Source organism: Dermacentor andersoni, chromosome 8, assembly GCF_023375885.2.
Source record: "Dermacentor andersoni chromosome 8, qqDerAnde1_hic_scaffold, whole genome shotgun sequence".
Taxonomy (NCBI): domain Eukaryota; kingdom Metazoa; phylum Arthropoda; class Arachnida; order Ixodida; family Ixodidae; genus Dermacentor; species Dermacentor andersoni.
In genome coordinates this window covers 55,736,961-55,758,606 of record NC_092821.1, presented here as the reverse complement: position 1 = coordinate 55,758,606, position 21,646 = coordinate 55,736,961, and the positions used below count along the sequence as shown (strand labels likewise).

Genomic DNA, 21,646 nt, shown 5'->3' with positions numbered 1-21,646 from the left:
CCACCATCCTTCAACAAATCTGCTGTTTCCTGATCCTCCCCAGCTGCCTTCCCCCTTTGCATGGCTCCCAAGGCTTTCTTTAGTTCTTCCGGCGTTACTTGTGGGATTTCAAATTCCTCTCCACTATTCTCTCTTCCAATATCGTCATGGGTGCCACTGGTACTGTATAAATCTCTATAGCATTCCTCAGAATATTCTCTATAGCATTCCTCATCCATATTAGTAATGATATTGTCGGCTTTGTCTATTAACGCAAACATCTGATTCTTGCCTATTCCTAGTTTCTTCGTCACTGCTTTTTGGCTTCTTCCGTTCCTGTGAGCATGTTTAATTCTATCCATATTATACTTCCTTATGCGAGCTGTCTTACGCTTGTAGAATAATTTCGAAAGTTCTGTCAGTTCTATTCAGAACTTTCGAAATTATTCAACCAGCGTAAGACAGCAGACATAGGGAAGTATAATAAGTCAGCTGTCTTACGCTTGTTGATTAATTTGGAAAGTTCTGAGTAACTAAGTACTAACTCAAGTGATACCTAATGCCACAAAGCCGCAGACGGAATACGAGTGACAAAGCATTAGTAACCCCCGGAAGGCGAGGGCTGGTTTCGGTTTCAAGGACATGCGTGCTCTCAACATTTGCCGGACATCCCAAGATCTTGTGGAACGAGCTAAAGTATGTATGGGCGTTCACACTTCTTGCCATGCACAAGTTCTTAGAAATAAAGAAATTTCAGCTAATGGCAAGCAACTTTTCTTCATGTTTAGCAATTATTTAATTTCTTTTTTTGTGAATTCTAAATCGGGTCAAAAGCGGGAACTGGCTGACCTTGCCTGTCCGTCCAGCTTCCCTCCGCTCACACTTGCCACTCGCTCAGCGATATCCCAAATAGGATCGTGCTCGGTCATCAGCTTCAGTTGTGGTGCCAAGTATGAAAATGGTAAAGATAAGACAGAGAAGCTTGATCAGGCGTGCAAGGAATGGAGGATGAAGATGGCTTAAACGGTGCATCACATGTCTTCTGCGGCTCTGTGGTGTTCTAACTTCGGGATTTCTAGTTCTGCGATGTTTTTCAGTTTTCCTAATGAAAACAGGTAAGCACATGTATATCCCTCTATTTTACTAGCAGGTCTTCATTTTGCATGAACAAACCAGTTCTGTGCAAGCCTGAGTGAACTCGCATAAGATTAGCATTGCTCGACTCAATCGTCATGACGGCAGCTCAACTGCTGCTCGTGAAATACTTGCAATGAAGGGCTTGGGTGCGTGTTTTTTTTTACTATAAATTTTTTCACTATTTACTTTGTCGACATCAACAGCGAAGGCTAAAGTAAAAAAAAGAAACATTGCCGTGATGATTTATCAAATTTCAAGAGCAATGACGGCGAAACGATGGACCCACGTAATTCCTTGTGGCGTTTTGATGCGCCCCTGATTGTACACAAGAAGGCTTAAGCTATGTATTTTCTCTTCATTTTTCTGCAAATTGACACTTTCGCACTGCATGGAGATCAGTCTTTTTTTCAGTACGAAATGTATGAATAAAAACAAAACCGTTAAGCTTTCACTTGCGTTGAATTTTGGCTAACTGAGAAATCAACCAGTTTTACTTGATCCACTTACAACACACGAACAAAATAAACGAATGTTGGTGCCCCGAAGCTTTCTTTATGCTAGCCTCCACTATAGTGCACATTGCGGATTGAATATATCTTTATCTGTGGACTAGTTAGCCTGTAGTCCTGAACTAAACCCCAAGTTAGTACGTTAAAGTGACTAATTTTATGAAATGACTAAATGTAGCATTTCAACAGCGAATATTGGTCGTTAGCGGTGTTTCTTATATAAATACTTTTCATTATAATTGCTGGTGATGGTGTATACCGCCGATAACACAGTGCTTTAAAGGATGCACAGAAGCTTGCAATGTAAACGCGGCAGAAAGAAAAGCGCTTTTTAAACACGGCACACTTCAGCGGGTCCTGCTCCGCAATTTAACGTATGTCGCCGCGCTGCCAGTGAACCTGACGAGAGAATTACCACATCCTGCTTGCGTGCGAAGTGAGAAAGTAGGGCTTCCGCGGCAACCCTCCTCCTTCCCCAGCTGCGTGCTCTCTTGCTCTTCCTTCTGACCTCATGAGTGACGTCATGAAGGCATTGTTTTGTTTGTTAATTATTTCCAGTTGGATATCCGGCAGCCACCAGTGGTAGAAGCGTCGCGGTTGTCGCGTATCAGCATGCGGCCGAGCATCCAAACACAGGCGTAGGGAGTTGCTGCACGGTGATATTATTGTGCTCCTCATCAATGTTCATCACCAGCAGCTCGCTGTTGCGCACGCAATTTCACCGCTGACATGGCCCCTACCATTTCACGGTGCACACCTAGGCCTCTACTTATCCCAGACATATACTCCACAATTGCACACACGCGAGCAAAAGAATGGAAGTCGGCACTAAACTTCTTTTACACAGTGTATATGTTACCAATAGAAACGCACTAGGCCCAAGTAGGATCAATTATTACAGTCATCAAACATTCGCCGAAACAACCCACCCACGTATTTACAAAAACGCACTCCAAAGCGCGTGCAAACTACTCCAAAGAGGGTTTGTTCCCAAGGAACTACGACATCATAATTTCCAAGATACCAAATGAGATCTCAATACCTCTACAATAACTTTCACGCATATAATAGCTGACCAGGTCGCCCGCGCTACCCTACGCTTGATGGCTACCATCCCTGGCCTAAACTTGGGAACCCTACAGCCTACCTGACTCCACAGACGAACTAACCAACAATATAGGCGTATCTTTCCCAAGATCAGTACCACAGTAAACCGAAGAATGGCACATTTAGTCCAGCGCACAGAAACACTTTCAGCAGCTATACTTTACATCACATGGGCGTTGCCAGTGACCATTGCCAAGTTACCGGGAATGACTTCATCGGCTTTGTCGAAAACCCGCCCAGCTGCAGCTATGAAGCTCCCTACCATGCCTAACATCAAGGCATGATCGGTTGGTGGTTTTTCTTCTTTGTCGGTTGTCACTAGGACTTATGGGCACTCGTGAATACCTTTATACATTAAGACAATGAGGGTTGTCGCATGCATTCTTTCCTACGTTGCAAGAAGAAAACAATAGATGTGCTCCTAGCACTAATCCGGTCTTGTACACATCCTCGCGCATTTCTTCTGCGAGCAACACTTTTTTTGATCATAACAAGTGCGCAGGTGCTCATGTCTACCCGTTGGACAATAAAACAACGTCGTTGCTTTGACAGGCCTGTGTCACCTTGGCTGTTTTAATGCACGTATTTTGCGCCATTGGAGAACAAGGTCACAAATTATACGAATGACGTGGTCTTGCCTGTTTGCAGAAGTTCGCCCACGAGGGACCCCAGGCCGTGTACAAAGGCATCGTAGCCGAAAACATTGCTGACGCCGTGCGCCGAGCGGGTGGTGTCCTTTCTACTCGGGACCTTGCAGATCACCTTGAATCGGCGGAACCCCTCGATGTGGAGCCCGCTTCCACGACCTACCGCGGTAATGTGAAGGTGTACACGACCCCGCTACCCACCCAGGGAGCCGTACTGCTAGAGGCGCTCAACATACTCGAGTGCTTTCAATTGAGGGGTGAGCTCAGCCGTGTGGCACAATTTCCCTATTTCCATCGCAATTGCACTTCCTACATTCGTAAATGTTTCTTTTGGTATCTGATCTTCCTACTGTAAAAGCTTACCTTGTGCAACCACGCTTCCAAAACTCATTTTAGTCATCGCTGGGTACGTTTACGATTAATGGGCATCAATATCCATGTCACAAAGTGCGTGCCCGCGGCTATCTCGAGATGGCCGCGATTTCCGCCGAAGCCGCAGGGCCGCTTGCACGGCGATCGGGAGGAGGGCTCCCCATTGTTCCTGAGCTCGCCGGACCGGTTGGTCACGTGGTTCGCCAAAGCGTAATAGAGCGAGCAGAGTAGTTTGTACCAAGTCGTGCGCCAGTAGTTTGGAAGAGTCGTGCACCAAGAGACAGCTGAAGATGTGGTAAGCAGGCTGAAACTCCCCGGCCGGAGTCTTCGCCAGTAGATCGACAGACGGTGCAAGTCTCCCAAGATCTTCGGCAGCGAGTTACCAACAGCCCGACATTCTTCAGATCGGGATCTCGGCGAGCATGCCACAGATAAGCCTGATGTTCCAACCTGCTCTCAGAACTTTCCACCAGTCTCTTTTATTTTTTAAATCGCGTTTCATCTTTCATTTTCTTATTCATCGCGTGTTCATTTTTTTATTTTCTGTTAGTGTAGTGTTTGCCGCGTTTATTGTCGCGTGTATTTTTCATTTTCCTGCGCATTCCTTTCTATAATTCGCGAGTGTTAGATATTCAGACGTGGTGGGCTTTGTTTGGCGCGTTGCGCCAGAGTTCGGTTGTCGTTACTTTTATTTGTTTGTGTCGCGTGTATTGCCGGGTTAATCATTCACTTGTCGTGTATTATCTTGGTATTATTAACTGGTAACGGCCGGTTAGGCTGGACGCGTGGATGTATTCTGTGTGGGTTCTCATCATACTTCGCTTGTACGATTTTGAGTTTAGTTAGACAGTTCGTTCTTGCCTCTTGCCTCGGGCCTCGGGTCCACTGTCGATCAGGAGTGGGCATTATCACCGGTCAGCCAGTCGAACAACCCGTAACGCCCGCGGGGTGGGATTGTTGTCACCCCATCCCCTCCGGAATCGAGAGTGCGGTAATCCAACCAACAAACCTTGAAAATTCCTACGATTGTTACGAAGCGAAATGGATATGCGCTACTAAACAGTAGGAGAACATTTTCTTTTACATTCGAGCACTTGGGAGTGTTTACTGCCAGCCCTATATTATATTACGTCGAATGCTATACCCTGTCCGCACTGGATGGATGGATTGATGCTATGACCGCCCTCTTTGAAATGGGGCGATGAGTTGAGCCACCGACCTAAACCTCCAGTCGCCTTTTGCTATATTCTATAGCGCACATGTGAACTTCCCTCGTGCTATCCCTAAACGCAAGTGTTCTAAGGAAGCCAGCGGAAAGTAAACCGATGGTTCGATACATATATTCACATTGTCATAAAACATGTTCTTTCTTTCTCTAGCTTTGCCACAGCAAGCACGTCTTCTTGTTTGGTATGCCTCGCTTATAACTAAGCGTTCTAAGGCATCCCTGTCTAGCTTCGAAAAGTAAAGAGCTTCCGTTTAAATTATTTTAAATTGTTTCTTTCCTGATTTCCTTCTTACGTGCTGGGTAGTTACTTATACCGTGTTTTTCTTTTTTCATTGCCGCCACCAAGGAAATGGTCTCGGGCGCTCTCAGTATGCGTTTCACGTCCATTGTTTCCTTGTTGTTTACTATACCGGTTGCATGCTTGGCGATAAGCTTCCTAGTTATTTTTCTCCAATGTGAGTCAATGTTTATCCTCTATAAATCCTTGAACATTCACGCAACCCAGTTGCTTTCATAATCCTCAGACGTTAATTAAAATTAATTCCACTGTAAGCATCTCTCACTTCAAATTTTCTGCAGCCGATATCGCCCTGTGCACCATCATTTGTAGCCTTCTCGTGAGCGCCCAATGCGAGGCATCCCACAGACATTTGGTTGGCATTGCGTCCTTACTGTACACATAACAACATGTAAGCAACCTTGTTTCTAAACGTAAGTCCTAGAACCATTGCACCTTTCCACATACCTCGGAGCACGTTGTAGCCCTTGTATTACCATAGCGCTTTCTGTTTCACTATGGCCTCATTCCTCTTCATTTGCTAATAGTTTGTCTTCCTGTGTTTCTATGTATATTTGCTTTACATTTATTCATACACCAAGCTATTTGTATTCTTTCACCCGAGGTATTTCCTGCCCATGTATGGGCACTCTCTGTTCACTGTTTCGTTGGATACCACAACACGTCGTTTAAAAACGCTAAGTTTTAATCATGAATTCTCACCTTCGTGTCGGCAGATATTAGTGAGACGTTGTATGTTCACACGCCTACTTATTTCTCCTTTTCTCGGGGACTACATTTCACCCGCTAACAACTTAAACACATCGCTCACCTCAAGGCGCACCTGCACAACTGACAACTTACGCGAATATTAACGTTGATTCTGTTTGTTGTATATGTCCTCGCCGAACCTTGTAGAATGAGATTGCATGCGCGACAGAAATTGTGTATTAGCTTCCAGAAAACACGCGGGCCCCAGCAATTACACTAGAAATTTCGACGAGCGATGTTGATCACCGCTGGTCAGATTTCAACGGTCACCGACTGCGTTCACCGATATCGCTGTGCTTCCAGTGTCACTTGTTTAGCAGGCCCAAGTTGGTCCAGCAAAACTTCGTTTCGTTATCACAGTTTCTGTACGGTGACGCAGACCGTCACGACCACGGGGTAATATCACTTTGCCATTTAGCATGCATCGCAGTATCGCCCGCATAAAATAGACGTCGAAGATGCTGCTCTACTTCTACGTCAGCCTGTTTGTATGACAGAATAAACCGTTATTCATTCCTTCTAGCACCTTTTCCATCCTTACTGTCTACATCGCTAACAATAGCAGGAACAAAGGGCAACCTTATCTCGTTCGCTTGCTGGTCTCAACTTTCCCATCGCTCCTCATCCCTTCCCATGCAATGCGCATTATATTGTCCAGGTAAATCTCCCTTAAATCCCATATGCAGTTGTTGCGTAAGCCTTCCCCTTCAAATGCATCCCATATTATGGTCCCATCGATGTTGTCATGTACTCCCGTAATGTCTGAAAAAACAACATACATGATTTTTTAAAACTGATGGTAGCGCTAAAATGGACGGACACACGATGAAAAGACGACACGACGACGAGGGAACGCTGCGTTCCCTCGTCGTCGTGTCGTCTTTTCATCGTGTGACCATCCTTTTTAGCGCTACCATCAGTTTTAAAGAAAACATCACCAACTAGCCCAGCACCAAGTTTTATTGAAACATACATGAATGAGATACTCGTTTCTTCCCTGGATATTTCAGTACACTGAGTTAGAACAAATAAGTTAACGTCAACACGGCTACCAAATAATCCTCGCTGCTCAATGGGTGCACCGAGAACAAACGGATCCTAGTTCGGGCTTCAAGCAAAAGGCGGTCTCCTCTCCCGGCATACGCTGAGTGCCTGGCAGCTCTGAAATCACCGTGACGCCGCAACGCACAAGCTCTAAATATAAAACAAACACGGATGTCGACAAAGTTTTGTTGTATTTTGAAGCACAGCTGTCATCGCGGTGCAAAGACAGCAATGTTGCATCTCATCGCTTACCTAAAGAAGACGCGTGTCGGTGAGCGACTTGGATACGACGCTTGCGCATCGAGAAAAGATGACTGATAACATGTTCGTTTATCCAAAACAGTTCACTCGGGGCCTCCTTCTTCACGGAGAATTGGTCACTGCTTTCATCGTGTGTATTTTAAATATGTTATGGCGTTTCAAATCGCGCAGTGTACTTTGTTTAGACAGGCACATTACCAATATACAGGCTGTCCCAGCTAATTTTAGCCAGCGTTTAATAATAGGCAGACGCACTCTAAGACGACGTGACCATATGTATGTTGCTGGCTGTAAAGAAGGTTACGGGACTTTCGTCACACTTGGTTGTCGTGCCGCGCGATGATGAAAGGACGCAAGAAAAGTAGTCTAACACATGATGAAAACGCAAACTACATTTATGCAAACTACAAAGACCAAACTACAATCACAAACGAGCTTAAAGCAGATGAGATGACATGACTAGGCTGGAACTGCCAAGGCCGCCGTGTGTCCGAGAAACAAACAGTTCTAAACAGGTCACGGTTCGCTAGACAAGAGACGAGAGGTTGCCCGAGTGAGGGGTGATGGCGTGACGACGTAGAAGGCGCTTAAATGTTGGACAGGGAGACGAAGATCGCTCTCCATAAACGAGGGACGACCGCTCAGCAGCCTGCGTGCATGCGAGCCGCAGTGCTCGTTGCAGGAATGGTCAGCCAGCCCAGTGTACAGCTTGCGCGCGAGCCGCAGTGCTCGGCGCATACTCGGCCATTAGCGAGGCCATGGGCGGTGCTCCGCAGAACGGCCGATCGAGGAAACGTTTTGCCAGCGATCCGCAATGCTCGTGGCAAGAAGTTACGCAGCAGCAAGCCAAGTCACGCTCCGAGCTGTAGTACTCGTGCTGGCGAACGTCTCGGCCAAGGGCGACGGTCGGGCGGCAGCTCCATGGATGGCTGCGTTCCCTGGAGCCTTGATCGCCGGCGTTCGAGACTTCAGCCTGCTGTCTTCCGTCTCCTCGGATTGTGATGATTGTGATGATTATGGACGTTCGACACCAGTTCGGCTGTCTTAGGAAGAGAAAGGATGTGGAAGAAACGCTAGTAGGCCAAAACAATGTTTATCTTCCACACAAACGATGGGCAAAGGAAAGCACAAGGAAATAAAAGAGCATCATAGCTCAAGAGTTACGTGCAGACAGATGTACGCGACGCTCAGTCCAGAGAAGGACATGGAGTTAAGACAACCACTCCTACACCAACGTTCAGTGCGGCAAGAGTTCAAAACACCATCTCACAATTTGGGTCGTGACAGCTCGCTTGTCGTTGCGCGGTACGGTCGCCGAGGTGAACCGAGGCAGAGGTGGCACGGTTGCTCCAGCTGGAACAGTCGCCGGCGCACGGCTGCGCCTGCCTACGTTCAGGACACCACTACGATGTGTGGCCGCAAATCACAAGGACCGCGGCCCACGCTTAACCCACGTTGGCAGCACATCGGTAGGCCTCGACCGGGAACGACCTTCAGCAAATGCGGCCTGGCAGGAGCCGCTCAGCAGGCCTCGTCCCTGGTCGCGGAACAGGCCTCCGCATCTGGCCCTTGGTCCCTCAGCCGCAGTAGGAAGAACGGCAGGAGCTCATCCCGAGGGTCGCACTCGATCTGCTACCATCGTAGCTTCATTGCTCGAGCTCCTCCGCACGTTCTTCACCTAGCACTTCTTTTCTTTCGTTTTGTTCTTTTGTCCTTCCAGCTGCCGTGCCACCTGCCCTCAGTTCGGCTTCTTCACTTCGGTTTCAGATTTCTTCAAACTTGCAACTCTATTGATTCTACAAGTCGCGGCGTAGAAGTGTAAAAAAATTATAAAAAGGAATATTGTGTCCTTTCCCCAGACTGGCTATTACATGGAGCAAGTCACACTATTCTTTCTATTCTGGCTAATTGCACAATTAGTCAAGATAAATTAGCCAACTTCGAAAGAAATGAAGTTAGGGAAAAACTTGTGATTAGACAGTTCTACAGCTCTTTGCAAAACTTCCGATTCAACAGTAGCATAATTTTTATCAATTACGCATTAGTGTTTTTCTGCTTATTGCTGACGACCGCGAAATACACAAAAACACCACTTGAGCTGTCCGCTTCAGCGCCGTGATTTTAGCGCTTCCAAGCGCTCCGCGTACAGACGAGCATAGCATTCAGCCTGGTGTGCTGGCGCTACGCCTGCTTATCGCTATCATGAACAGCCGCTAGGGAAGCACATCAGTGCCGTAAATTGCATAGCCAACACCTGCGTCACTGTCCTGTCGCGTTTTAAGCGGCAGCACACCCTGCTAGATGCTTTGTTCGTTTGTACGAGAAACGTTTCGGAATGCTGGAATGACGACGCGCAAGCCGGCATGTCACGTGGTATATTTTTGTATTTCGCTGGCATATATCATAGGCGAAAAGCACGAATGCCTCATAGATAGTGGCTTATAAACAGCATAATCGGACGGTTAGTAAAGTGCTCTACAACTTTCCAATTGAAATATTTGGCCTAGCTTCATTACTTCAGAAGTTGGTTAATTTATCTTGAATAATTATGCATTTAAGCAGAATATAAAATTAGTGTGACTTACCCCATACAAGTCTTCCTTCCAATGCTTGCAAAAAGAAATAAATGATTATTAAACTTATTATCTCAATGGCTGTGCATCAACAAACTACAATTGAATGTCAACAAAACCAAATATATAATATTTCAACCGATAAACAAGCCATTGCCTGTTAATATAACTGTTCTATTTCAAGCAAAGAGGCTAGAACAAGTAACAACGCAAAAGTATTGGGGGGTATGGTTCCAAGAGAACCTCTCCTGGGACAATCATGTCAATAAGCTTAGCAATGATCTTAGCAAAGTAGTAGGCTGTATGTATAATATAGGTGATCGAATACCATTATGGCTAAAGAAAGCAATGTACTACGCCCTTTTTCACTCGAAGCTAACTTATTGTGTCTTGATTTGGGGGACAACTGCAGCAAAAAACTATGATAAGTTATTAAGCTTGCAAAAACGAGTAGCCCGAATTTTTGAAAACTACCATGGTAGGCCGCTTGACTTGCCCACACACAATCTCTTCGGCGAACATTTACTGATCCGAGCAAATCAAGTATTTTAATATATATTACTGTTACATATAAAAACAAACAGGCTCCATGTTGTCAGCATACCCACTTCTCCTCGATACCCATTACGTTACCAAATCAAGAAAATACCATTCACGCGTACTAACTACGCAGGTCAGGATGTAAACTATCAAATACCAAGGCTACTAAACATCGTTGAGCAAAAATTGATTTCTGTGCGCCTAATTTTAAGCACTGTATAAAAACCTTCTCATACACAATCAAATTATTTATACATAAAATGCTATCGAACTAAATATTCTTATGCACCATATATATATATATATATATATATATATATATATATATATATATATATATATATATATATATATATATATATATATATATATATATATATATATACTGCTTAATCTGCACTGTAATGTGACTGCACAAACCAAAATTGAAACATAAATGTTTTTTTCACATAGTCATTGTATAATGTACACATTATCTTGTTTATTTGTATTTTCTACATCGTACTTGCTTGTTTCTTGTTATATTTGCTTTTTTCGTACATTGGATCATCATGCAAGCCCAACTCGCTTAGGAGCAAGAGCCCCTGTCAGGCCAAAGGGCCTTTAGCTCTTGTTTCCTCTTTCTGTAATGAAGAAAGAACTAAACTTCAAACTAGAACGGCAATAGTGAGCAACATGCATTTGGTCGCGTCGTTTCAGAGTGAATCGGCGCATGTTTAAACTCTTGCTAAAATTAGCTAGGACACCCTCTACATTGAGCAATGCTTAAGCTTCATATGGTTCTGATTGTTTGTACTTTCCTGGCGCAGCATTACGGTTTCTAATATGTTTACAGCAGGGGCATTCTCTCCGATGTGTTTTGTCCGCAGGCATAGTAAGTACCAGGAACGGTAACTACTTAGGCAGGTCTGAAGTTGATCATGACACTTGCAATGTTCATTTTGATAATGGGCTTTGGTATAGGGGTGTAAGCAGAAAGTGTTGTTTTCGCATTCAACGTGGTGAGTTCCCCGATTATTTTTGGGCACAAAATTTAGAAGGAACTGCAAACAGCGCTTAGCTTTGGACATGTCAACCTGCGCACAGCACCGCTAGTTTGCTTTCTAACACTGCGCGCACAGCTAAATTCTATTAAAACTTGTTCAATTTGATTACAAGTCATGTACTTACACTAATACAAGTAATTTTGCTGAATAAGAGACCCTCGCTAAATATTGGAAACATCTTGTAAGAAACCTAACTTCGTCCGATTGGATGTTATTCCCTTCTCACGTTTCAATGGGGTTTCATAATTCCTACGCACAGCAGGTGTCTGCTGTGTTCCCAAGCCGTGCTTCCCCTACCTGAAACAGTGCGTATTGCAAACCCGGACAAGCGCCAGCCACCGATCGCAGACGACCTTATATAGCGGATCAGCTAAATACAAAGACAAAGGCTCACCCCGACTCACGAACAGAACTCTCATTTCTTTTTATCTCAAGACACACTGACCAGGTAATTTCACAGAACTCTTTTAGCCTCGTTGTATCAGTACGTAATATCCGCATTTATCTTCTGAAGCACGAGAGATGTCATTGCATGTATTGGGGGTGCTATGTCATATAGTGCTACACGACTCGCAGTGCGGATGTGCCCATGAAGGTCGAAAACAGACAGGTAGCTTACCTGTAGATGCCCACTACCCTCGAAGGCATTTCTATTTTAACCTGCGGCTTACTTGAACGCCTGCATTTAAACAATTCAAATGCGACTGCCTGGGCAGGCCAAACGCTTGCACGCACAGCGCATATGTTTCCGCCCTTTCGTCGCCGAAACCCGTGAGACCGACATAGTGAAAGTGACGGGCCTCAAGAACTAATTCGGCTTCGGCGAAACAACTCGATTCTACGCCACAAAAACCGCACCGTGCGAAAGAAGCGCCCTGACCCTGGATCCCAAGGCCACCTTTGTGTAATTCGATAATGTTGTCAGCACAAGTAATAGATCCTAGAGTAGTCAATCTACTATTCTAGAGCCCTCACAGAGGCCGTAAGATAGGAAATAGTGGTAGCAGTGCTTTCGGGCAAATATTTATGTATATTTTTCTTCTACTTAAGAGCGAAGGTGCAGTAGGAAGGCGGGAAGCAGAGCGCAGGCTGAGGCGAGAAATAATATCCGTGTAATATTGACCCGTGTACTTATCTTTATCGGGTGACCACGTTTCGCCGCGTAACAAATGTTATCGCACAGCGCGGGACGTGCCTGCATGTATCCGTAGTTTCTGGAAAGTTATCGATGCTTCTATCTCCTGTCTGTTGTCGCCTAACCTTATGTTATCTGATTTCATCACCTGACGCGAATGGTGTAGAACTTTGTGGAAGGCACGCGGGTCCCAACGATTAGTCTGGAACATTCGACGATTGATGTATAAAAGCCGACGCACTGGACCCGCTGATCAGATTTTGGACGATCGCCGACCGTGTTCACCGCTATCGTTGTGCTATAAGTGTAGCCTGTCTTGTGGGCACAGGTTCGCCCAATAAAAGCTAGTTTTGTCGTTCACAGTATTGCTACTGTGTTCTTCAACGTCACCACCACGTGACAATATATATTTATCGAATGGTGCCCAATTTCTAATATCCGTATTTCGGAACTTGCAACCTTGACACATTCCGTGTAATATTCATACGGTATATCTTAATTTATCAAAATAGTTTGAAAGTTTCTCATTCATCCGTGCGCGAGCCTCGAACTTTGCCCGTGCACGCAATCATTTGAGTAAAAAGGAATGAACGATCAGGAGGGGTTATTTTGCAAATGTCCACATAATGGACACTTCATTTCTGGCTGTTGCTAAAGTGCTGATTGGCTTTGTTGGGATACATTAGAGATCGAGGGAAGCGCCACTAGGCCGCCACATTCTCCCTTGCACAGCTGCAACCAGTTAGTGGTGGTCGAAATGAACCGTCCTCTAGACAACATCTCGCCGTCGGGATACAGTCACAGAATGCCTACTCCCTGCTTGATATATTACAAATAAGTATGAATCTTATCTAACCGATGAGATGCGTATTTGCGTATATTATACTCTGTTGCTGTAAAAGTCAAAAATTATATGAATACTTTAAACACACTTTTACTAGGTCGCTATTCTGAACATTGCGGTAATAATGCTCTTGGAGTTACTACAAGTTCAATCCGACGTATGAGGCGATCAGAATATTTGCCCAACAAACTAGGGCATAATATTGCGACGTCCAGTTTTGTTAGCTGTTTTATGTTTTCTAATCCGCCTGAACAAGTATTCTAATCTTCGAAGGCAGGACGAAAATGTAAGGGTGCAGTAAGAGGCATCCTAGTGCACAGGCACAGAAACAAGTCTACCCATTCTATCGCTACAAACAGGCCTACAGGAAACTCCAGGACAATTCGAACACCTGACGATTGAAGCCCTTCGCCACGCCATTGCTGATGGGCTCCGATGCGTGGCAGATGTTGCAGCCGGAGGCTCACTGGAGAAAATGGTTTCCAAGGAACACGCGCGCAAGTGTGCAGAGATGGTGAGTCTAGACAGGTGAGCGAACCTTAAGTTACCAAACTATTCATTCCGACACCAACAGCTTGCATATTTTTAGGCGTTTTATTGTCGAAAAAAATCAGCAGAGCCTATCTCACAATGACTGTCGACGGTAATGCGTTTAGCATTGAATCAATATAGCGACGCAACGTGTTTCAGCCAGTGAAATAATATATGTGTGAGGCTTGAACTGCCCCGAAGCTCCTATTTCGCGCTTCCGTAAGAACAGTCAGCGCCATGCAGCGGCGCCACGGCTCAGCCTGCACGTGGCTTCCGAAATGTATGGCGCGTGGTTCAATGGAAACGCTGAGAAAGGTGTATGTGACAACAGGGCTCCTCTGTCGCGCTTCTTTCTGTACATGGTGCCCCATCTAGAGACGCGGCCGAGAAGCGCGCACTTGGCCTCTGAACGAAAAGCGTGGCACGTAGGTGCCTGCGAACGCTGATAATTGTTCCCTCGCTTGTCACACATCTTTCGACGCATACCCCGTGACCCTAGTAGGTGAGAGGGTCATCGAAGAGGGGCATACACCCACTGCAGTCATAGCGCATCTCGCTTTCGCGAAACAGCGGTACTTACCTATTCCCATATAGTACGCGGACCTATGATGGCGTGAAAGAGGCCCATTGAAGAGTGGCACATATCTACACATTGCCACATACTCAGTGGCCCAAGTTGATCCGATGGTAGCTTGCAAATATTTTTTGACCCTCAATCCCCAGTGGCTACGGAGCACGTGACTGAGGTGGCGGTCAGACTTTGGACGTATCAGAGGGTCCTAACTATGTATGGTGTGGACAGGCGGTTACAGAAAACCTCCATCAACCTTAAATCGTTCAACACAGGAACCTTCCAGAGTAAAGTGAATTTACGAGTGCTGTTTGAGGAAATAATAGACCTTGCCTCAGGTATGATTATGTATTGGTAAAGGGAAAATGAGACACCCACTCAGTTGTAGCAATTTTTCTTCAAATGTGAGGCTTTTCTTTCAAGGAACCCGTATGGGTGTCCTTTATAGCAATCAGCACGATTGGGTGGATGTCTCATTTGTCTTTCTTTAATTATTTCTATCGAACTTGCGGCTTCCCACAGAACTATTACCTTAAACTTTTCTCCTTGATTCCAGTTGCTGATAAGTTCTACTTCACCCTGCCATCTGCTAGCCCCCTGGTTAGCTCAGGTGGTGAGCGTATGCCCCGTAAAGGCCGTGGTCCCTGCTCCGATTCCCAGACCAGGACTGATTTTTATTCAACTGCACGGCTTTTCTTTGGAGGAACCCGTATGGGTATTCTTTGTAGCAATTGCTACGATTCAATAGATGTCTCATTTTTCCGTTATTATTTACGTTTCTGCAAGTCCACTTTTCGAAACTTTGGCTCCGGCTTTCACCTTGTTCTCGCTTGCTCATCCTTCTGTGTTGTGGTATTTGCAGAGCCACTGAGTCATATACTTGACTGACGAATGACCGCGTCTTCTACTACTGAGTCCTTCAAGGCAAGAGAGACTACGCGATATGATTTCTAGTGCGTAAGAGCATAACCTGTAGCTTTAGTTAATAACTAAAGGGTAAGAGTCATCGCACTAAAGCTAAGTAGTATATATGAATAAAAGGAAGTGATGCCTGCGCGCATAGATGCAGTCAAGATACTGACGCAGAACAATTATTTCAAGACGTAAGTTAGCACTGACAATATGAATACTCAGTATACTGTGGTCAAGGGCGACTTCAATTCAAAACTGGACAAAAAAGATGATCTCCAGTCCATGCTCTAAAACTGGTTGCACAGCGAAACCGCAAACGATAGTTTTTTTTTTTTTTTTTAATGCGAGGCTAAATGCCTCAGGGCATACAGGGGTATGGGATGGGGGTGAATAAGGATGAATAAATGAATGAAAAAAGATTTGCTGATCTAATGTAGTCCAAGAGGGATCGATAATGTAGTCTCTGCGTCCAAGCAGTGTAATCGCTCGGATTATGCGGCGAGAGTCCCGCTGCTGCGAGGTGCCGGAGCCTCGTCGGTTTCAGTGCAGGCCAAACCCACAGCAGGTGGTGGATGTCTGCTTCAGCATTTCGCGACGGATATAACGGGCGAAAGTGCGGCCACTTCCTAGTCACGGCAGGAGTGAGGGCAACCCCGACCATGATCCTCCGAAGCGCAACCTCCTCTGCACGGGTAAGACCGCGGGGGAGGTTTACCGCAAACGGAGGTATGAGAGCACGTGTGCGGCGCCGGAGGTGCTCCTTTCTTTATAAAAAGAGGGTGGCATCATCTAGATGAAAAAGTTGAGACAGTGACGATGGAGAGGTGGCTAGACGGGTCGCAGAATCCGCACGGCTTTGGAAGCTTAGAAGGTCGCGTGGGATCCACTCTACAGATATTGGCTGCGGGATGCGTGCCGCCAGAAGATGAATCTGTTGACATATGTCAGGGCTGCGACTGACACGTCGCAGAAGCCGCGTCGCCTGGAGGGCATCAATGTGGATGACGATGCGCGCCGTAGAGACCATGGGAAAGGCGGCCACAGAGCACAACGCTTCTCGGACAGCAAGGAGCTCAGCACAAAAGGAGGAAGGAGGCTCTTGGATTTGAAAGCGGGTCGTCTTATTAAGAGCAGGTGCGCATCTGCCATAAATTGCAGTGGTTCTTTCACAGTCCTGGATGCTTGCATCAACGTAAAGGATGATGGAGCCAAGCGGCAGGTGGGCATCTTGGGCTATAATTCGGTCACGAAGCGACGCCGCCGCGTGAGTTTATGTAGGGCGACGTATATCAGTTGGCTTGTTATCACTCAGCTGTACAAATCTCCATGGAGGAAGAACTGGCGATGGTGGTGGTAGAAGGGAGTACGAGAAAGCGTAAGCCCTGAGAACACACGTTGCATGTGAAAGGCGGGCCTTAAACCTGTGAGCATCACGTCGCTGCTGCACCAGCTCATCTAGTGTGTTCAGCTGTGCAGTTTCTTGGAGAGCCCCGATCGGGGTGATGCGGGGAAGGCAAGTGATGACCCTCATTGCCTCGCGATTAGCAGCCTCAAGGCGATCCCATTGTGCCTTCGTCAAATGCTGGAATTGGGCTTGATAAACAAGGCGTGGTTGCACTATCGCCTTCACCAATTGTCGCGCAACATATGAGCGCGCGCCGTCCGTTTTAGGACCAATGCGCCTAATCAGACCCAACATCTGAATTGCCTGCTTTTTAGCGCTGGAGAGCCAAGCAGGTCCGGTTCCCGACTCGTGTACCGTCAGACCCAGAATTTTTATAGTTGAACATTGTTGAAGAGGGCTTCCGTAGAGATGAAGACGAATGGGTGTTGCAGAGAGTTTACGCCGGCCCCAGTGATTGGCTACTGACATGTAAGCAGATTTGCTGACGGAAAGCCTAAGGCCGACCGAAAAAGCCCAAGTGGCCGTGATATCTAAAGCTGATTGAAGGGCAGCGGCTTGAGTCTGTAGGTCTTGATGAGTGCTCCATACCGTGATGTCATCAGCGTACAACAGGAACTTTATGTCGGGTACATCGTGTAAGCGCCATGCAAGCGGGATGAAAGCAATATTGAATAATGTGGGTGACAATACAGATCCCTGGGGTACGGCGCAAAGAGGGACAAATGAGCCGACGGCGTCACCACTGAGGCAAATTGCAAGATGTCTGTCTTCAAGGAAAGATTTGACAAAATTCCGTACTCTAGGGGGAAAATGCAGCATGTCAATTGAAGTCAAGATGGCAGCATGACTGATGTTATCATACGCCTTTTGGACGTCCATGCGAGCACAGTACGGACACTGTGGCTACGAGTTGACGATAAAACCGAGGATGCCAAGACAGACAACCCATCTTCAGTACCTATGGAGGGACGGAAGCCAACTTGAGCAGGGTGGTAGAAACCGTGGTACTCTAGCCACCACGACAGTCGTGTGGCTAGCATTTTCTCAGCAAGCTTGCACAACGTTGGTGTTAGGGAAATGGGTCGGAAGTTGCCAAGGTCGCTCGACGGCTTGCCATGTTTCGGAATCGGGATCACAATAGCTGATTTCCAGTCTGGAGGGACAACGCCATCTAGCCATACTTTGTTAATGGTGTCGAGGAGTTGAGGCAGCACAGCGGAACTCAGGTTCATTTAAGCCTCATAAGTAATAGAGTCTGGGCCGGGTGCTCTCTTGCGACTGGTACCATCTATCACTGCAAGCAACTCAGGCATCGTGAAAGAGCTTGCGATCCCCTCGGAGTCTGCTGTCGATGGTAACTTGTCGATAGGTGCCGGAATGCCTGCTAAGGAAGCACCATTGGCTGTTTGAGGCAACACGTCGTACTCAGGGAAAAACATCCGGGCTGCTTCTCTGGTGAAATCATCCGGCGACAAGCCAGCAGCGAAGCAGGCTGTGGCTGCCGCGTCTGGACGACGGCAACCGTCTTCCATGGAAGCATTCGTTGTCTTGGATGAAAACCGCTCATACCACGTATGCCAGTGACACCGCGAGAGGTCGCGTTCATATCTGCGGGCCTTAGCAGTAAGGAAATTCAGTCTTGTACGTGCTTGTGCAGAGGTGGGGTCTCGGGATGCTGCCAGCTCAGCTTGTCTGCGAGCAGCCCACAAGTTGAGCAGGCCGATATCCGTTGCCGGTCGATCAATTTCTACCCAGCTGATGGTTGCACCTTCATTGAGCGCGCTTTGTATGGGGTCAACAAGCAGCGGTTGTTTAGCGCTGGAGAGCCAAGCAGTTCCGGTTCCCGACTCGTGTACCGTCAGACCCACAATTTTTATAGTTCACAGAGGTATCTTGGAGAACGGAGCGAAATGTGTCCCAGTTCACCACAGAACACTTGCGGTGCAATCGGCGGGCCTGCGACGGATGAAGGCCAATGATGATAGGGTGGTGGTCACTACCCCAGCAGTCGGGCTCCAGGTGCCAAGTCGGAGTGCCGGGACCCGACCACCACGTAAGATCCGGTGCGTATGTTGTACGTCGAGCTTGAGGCACAGCCCGCGTTGCTGAATCGGGATGGTTCAGTAATACAAACAACGCATCCGCGAAAGCGTCTCGCACACGCCTACCTCAAGGGCTAGAAGTAGGGCACCCCCAATCTGGGTGAGGGGCGTTGAAATCACCACCAACTAAAATAGAACACGCTGGGTATTGGCGACGGACATTCAATAACCAGCCCAGATTAACTCTTGCAGAAGAGCCACCGGCTGGTCTTATGTAGTATGACACTACCACAGCAGTTGCCTTGGGTAGCTTAGCAGCTACTGCCACTACTTGCTGATATGAGTTACACCAGTTTTCAAGAGAAAGGCAGACCTGAGGATAACGCGTATCAACATACACTACCGCCTTTCATGGAGGGGCTGTTGTGTGCACGCGACGGTCGCTCATCGAAGGGGACACGTATCCACTAAAGCCCGGAATGGCAGGCTAGGCGTTGGTCTCCTGTAGTAACAGGGCCCACACCTGCAGCTTGTTCATACGTAGACGGGGATTAAGCTCTACCACTTTCGTGGCGAGCCCTCTACAGTTCCACTGCAGCACGCCACAAGCACCTGTGCCCGCCATTTCGATTACGAGTCCAGGCGTTGTAAAATCACAGATGCCAGGCTGGATAGCTGGCTGACCATGAACCGCAAAAGGGATGTTGTAGAGTTATCCGGCAACAGAGCTGAAGACCTGGTAGACTGCGAACGATACAGCAAGGCGTGACAGAGACGATGATGCAGCGGAATCGATAGTTGTAGTGGTGCGAGATTCCACTGCACGTCGCCGACGCGCAAGTAGTTCACGGTGCTGTCGGAGCTTGGATACCTCCCCTGAAAGGCGGGCAAATTGATTGTCAACTGCTGACATATCATCACGCGGATGATCCGACACGCTCTGCTTCTGTGTAACCAGCGGGCGACGGCGGTCTTTGCGAACTTTGTCACTGTAAGTCTGTTGGGAATGGGGTACAGGCGGGTCGGGCTCGGAAAGCTCTGGCCAGTCGTCGTCATCCCACTGGAGCGCCGCAAACCTGTTAGATGTCGTCACTGGTTCTGTCGCAGCATGCTGAGGCCATTGCTCATGAATCCCGCGACGAACCTTCTGATTGGCCTTTTGCTTTGTGGGACAAGTTGGAGAAGTGGTCTCGGGGTCGTCGGTCTTGCAGAGTCCACACCGGTAAGACACTGCGCCAGCTAGTACAGCTTCATCTGGCGCTGTAAATGGACAGGATCGGTGCATGTGGCCCGATCGGAAACAGTTGTAACAATAGACGACACTGGGTTTATATGGCCCAGGTCGTAGAATGCAGCCATAGTAGTACAGGTGGGCTGGGGGAGTTGGTGGGCCCTGCAAGGTGACGATGCAAGATCGCCCCTTTCCCATGTAACGCGCTTGAATGACACACGGTGAGTAGGACAGCAGAGCTCACGCTGGAGAGTAGTCTGGCCCTCGCCAACGTCAACGTTGTAAACGACACAGCGCTGTAAATCCGAGCCCTCTACCACGTACACCTGGACCGGCACGGTGACTTCGTTTGGGATCGAGAGACCTTGAAGCGTTTGCAAACGCTCGATAGCAGCCAATGTCGGGAGCCACACAGCGATGGTATTTGACTTCTTCCTTGCCGTGAAGCCGCGGAAGCCTGTGGTGCCAAGACAAGCGTCTAGGTTTCGCCTGAATAATCCTATTTGGAATCTCCGTGAGGCTTGTGGGGGCCAGCTCTTTAATAGTTGCTTTATAGCAAACCGAGCCTGGTGTCGACACAACTGGGTGGTGAGTCGTTAGACAGGAACGCTTGCCTTGGGAGCCGCTGTTGGCCGAACACGAATCTAGTGTAGGTTGCTCCGAAGGACGCTTCTGAGAACCACGGGGGGCCACGGCACAGATGGTAGTGCAGAAGACAAGTCCATAGGGGTACTCGGTTCGTCATGCACAACCGGAGCCCCATTCCTTGTCTGGGAAGCCATCGCCGGGCTCCGCCCTGATGGCAGATCACTCACGGTCTGATGTGCATTTTGGCAAGGCGGCGGGTGGGCTGTAGCCGAAGGACTTGGAGCAGGAACCAGTAGCTGCGATCCAGGCTCAGGTGTCAATTGTGCGGCTGGTAATGGCGTCGTGACGAGCGGCCCCGGCGAATCTACCGCCGCCAGCGCGTCACCGGAGGCACTAGGCCTAGTCCCGGTGTACAATTCAGCTGCGGGGCCGATAGAGGGACATTCGCTGAATGTCAGAAAACCAGATTGCGCATGAGCGTCCGGAGCGTCCTCAGATGTCGTGGGGTCCAATCTCTTGATGTATGGAACGTATTTGCGTGGGAGGCGAGATTTTTCACAGGAGCGGTGAGCAGCCACCTTAGCAGGGACACTTCGTCGTCTTCGTTAGTTAGAATGATTGCTCATTGCGACGTAGCTGAAATTATTCACATGGCGATATTCACATCCACTTTACCGAATTACTTGGCTGAGACATTTCAACGGCCGGCAAATTGGCTTGCTCCGCTACTTCTTACACCTACAAAGAGTAGACCAGAGAAAATAGAAGTGCACTTAACCACACTTTCGCCTTGCCTCGAATGCACGCTGCTTTTCAGGAGTCCTCGTTGCAGGTGGATTTCGCATAGCACTGTCAACACACACTCAATTGCAAGCCGGTTTCTTATTTTACATACG

The 21,646-nt window shown here is 47.5% G+C and overlaps 1 protein-coding gene across 1 annotated transcript in view; it reads left to right on the top strand.

Moving 5' to 3' along the window:
- LOC129383489 (glutathione hydrolase-like YwrD proenzyme) overlaps positions 1-21,646 on the top strand; it is a 77,070-nt gene that overhangs the window by 16,650 nt on the left and 38,774 nt on the right. Inside the window, exons 5-6 of the mRNA XM_072284073.1 lie at positions 3,381-3,636; positions 13,830-13,998. Of these exons, the coding sequence (XP_072140174.1) occupies positions 3,381-3,636; positions 13,830-13,998 (425 nt within the window). The remainder of the gene's footprint in view (positions 1-3,380; positions 3,637-13,829; positions 13,999-21,646) is intronic.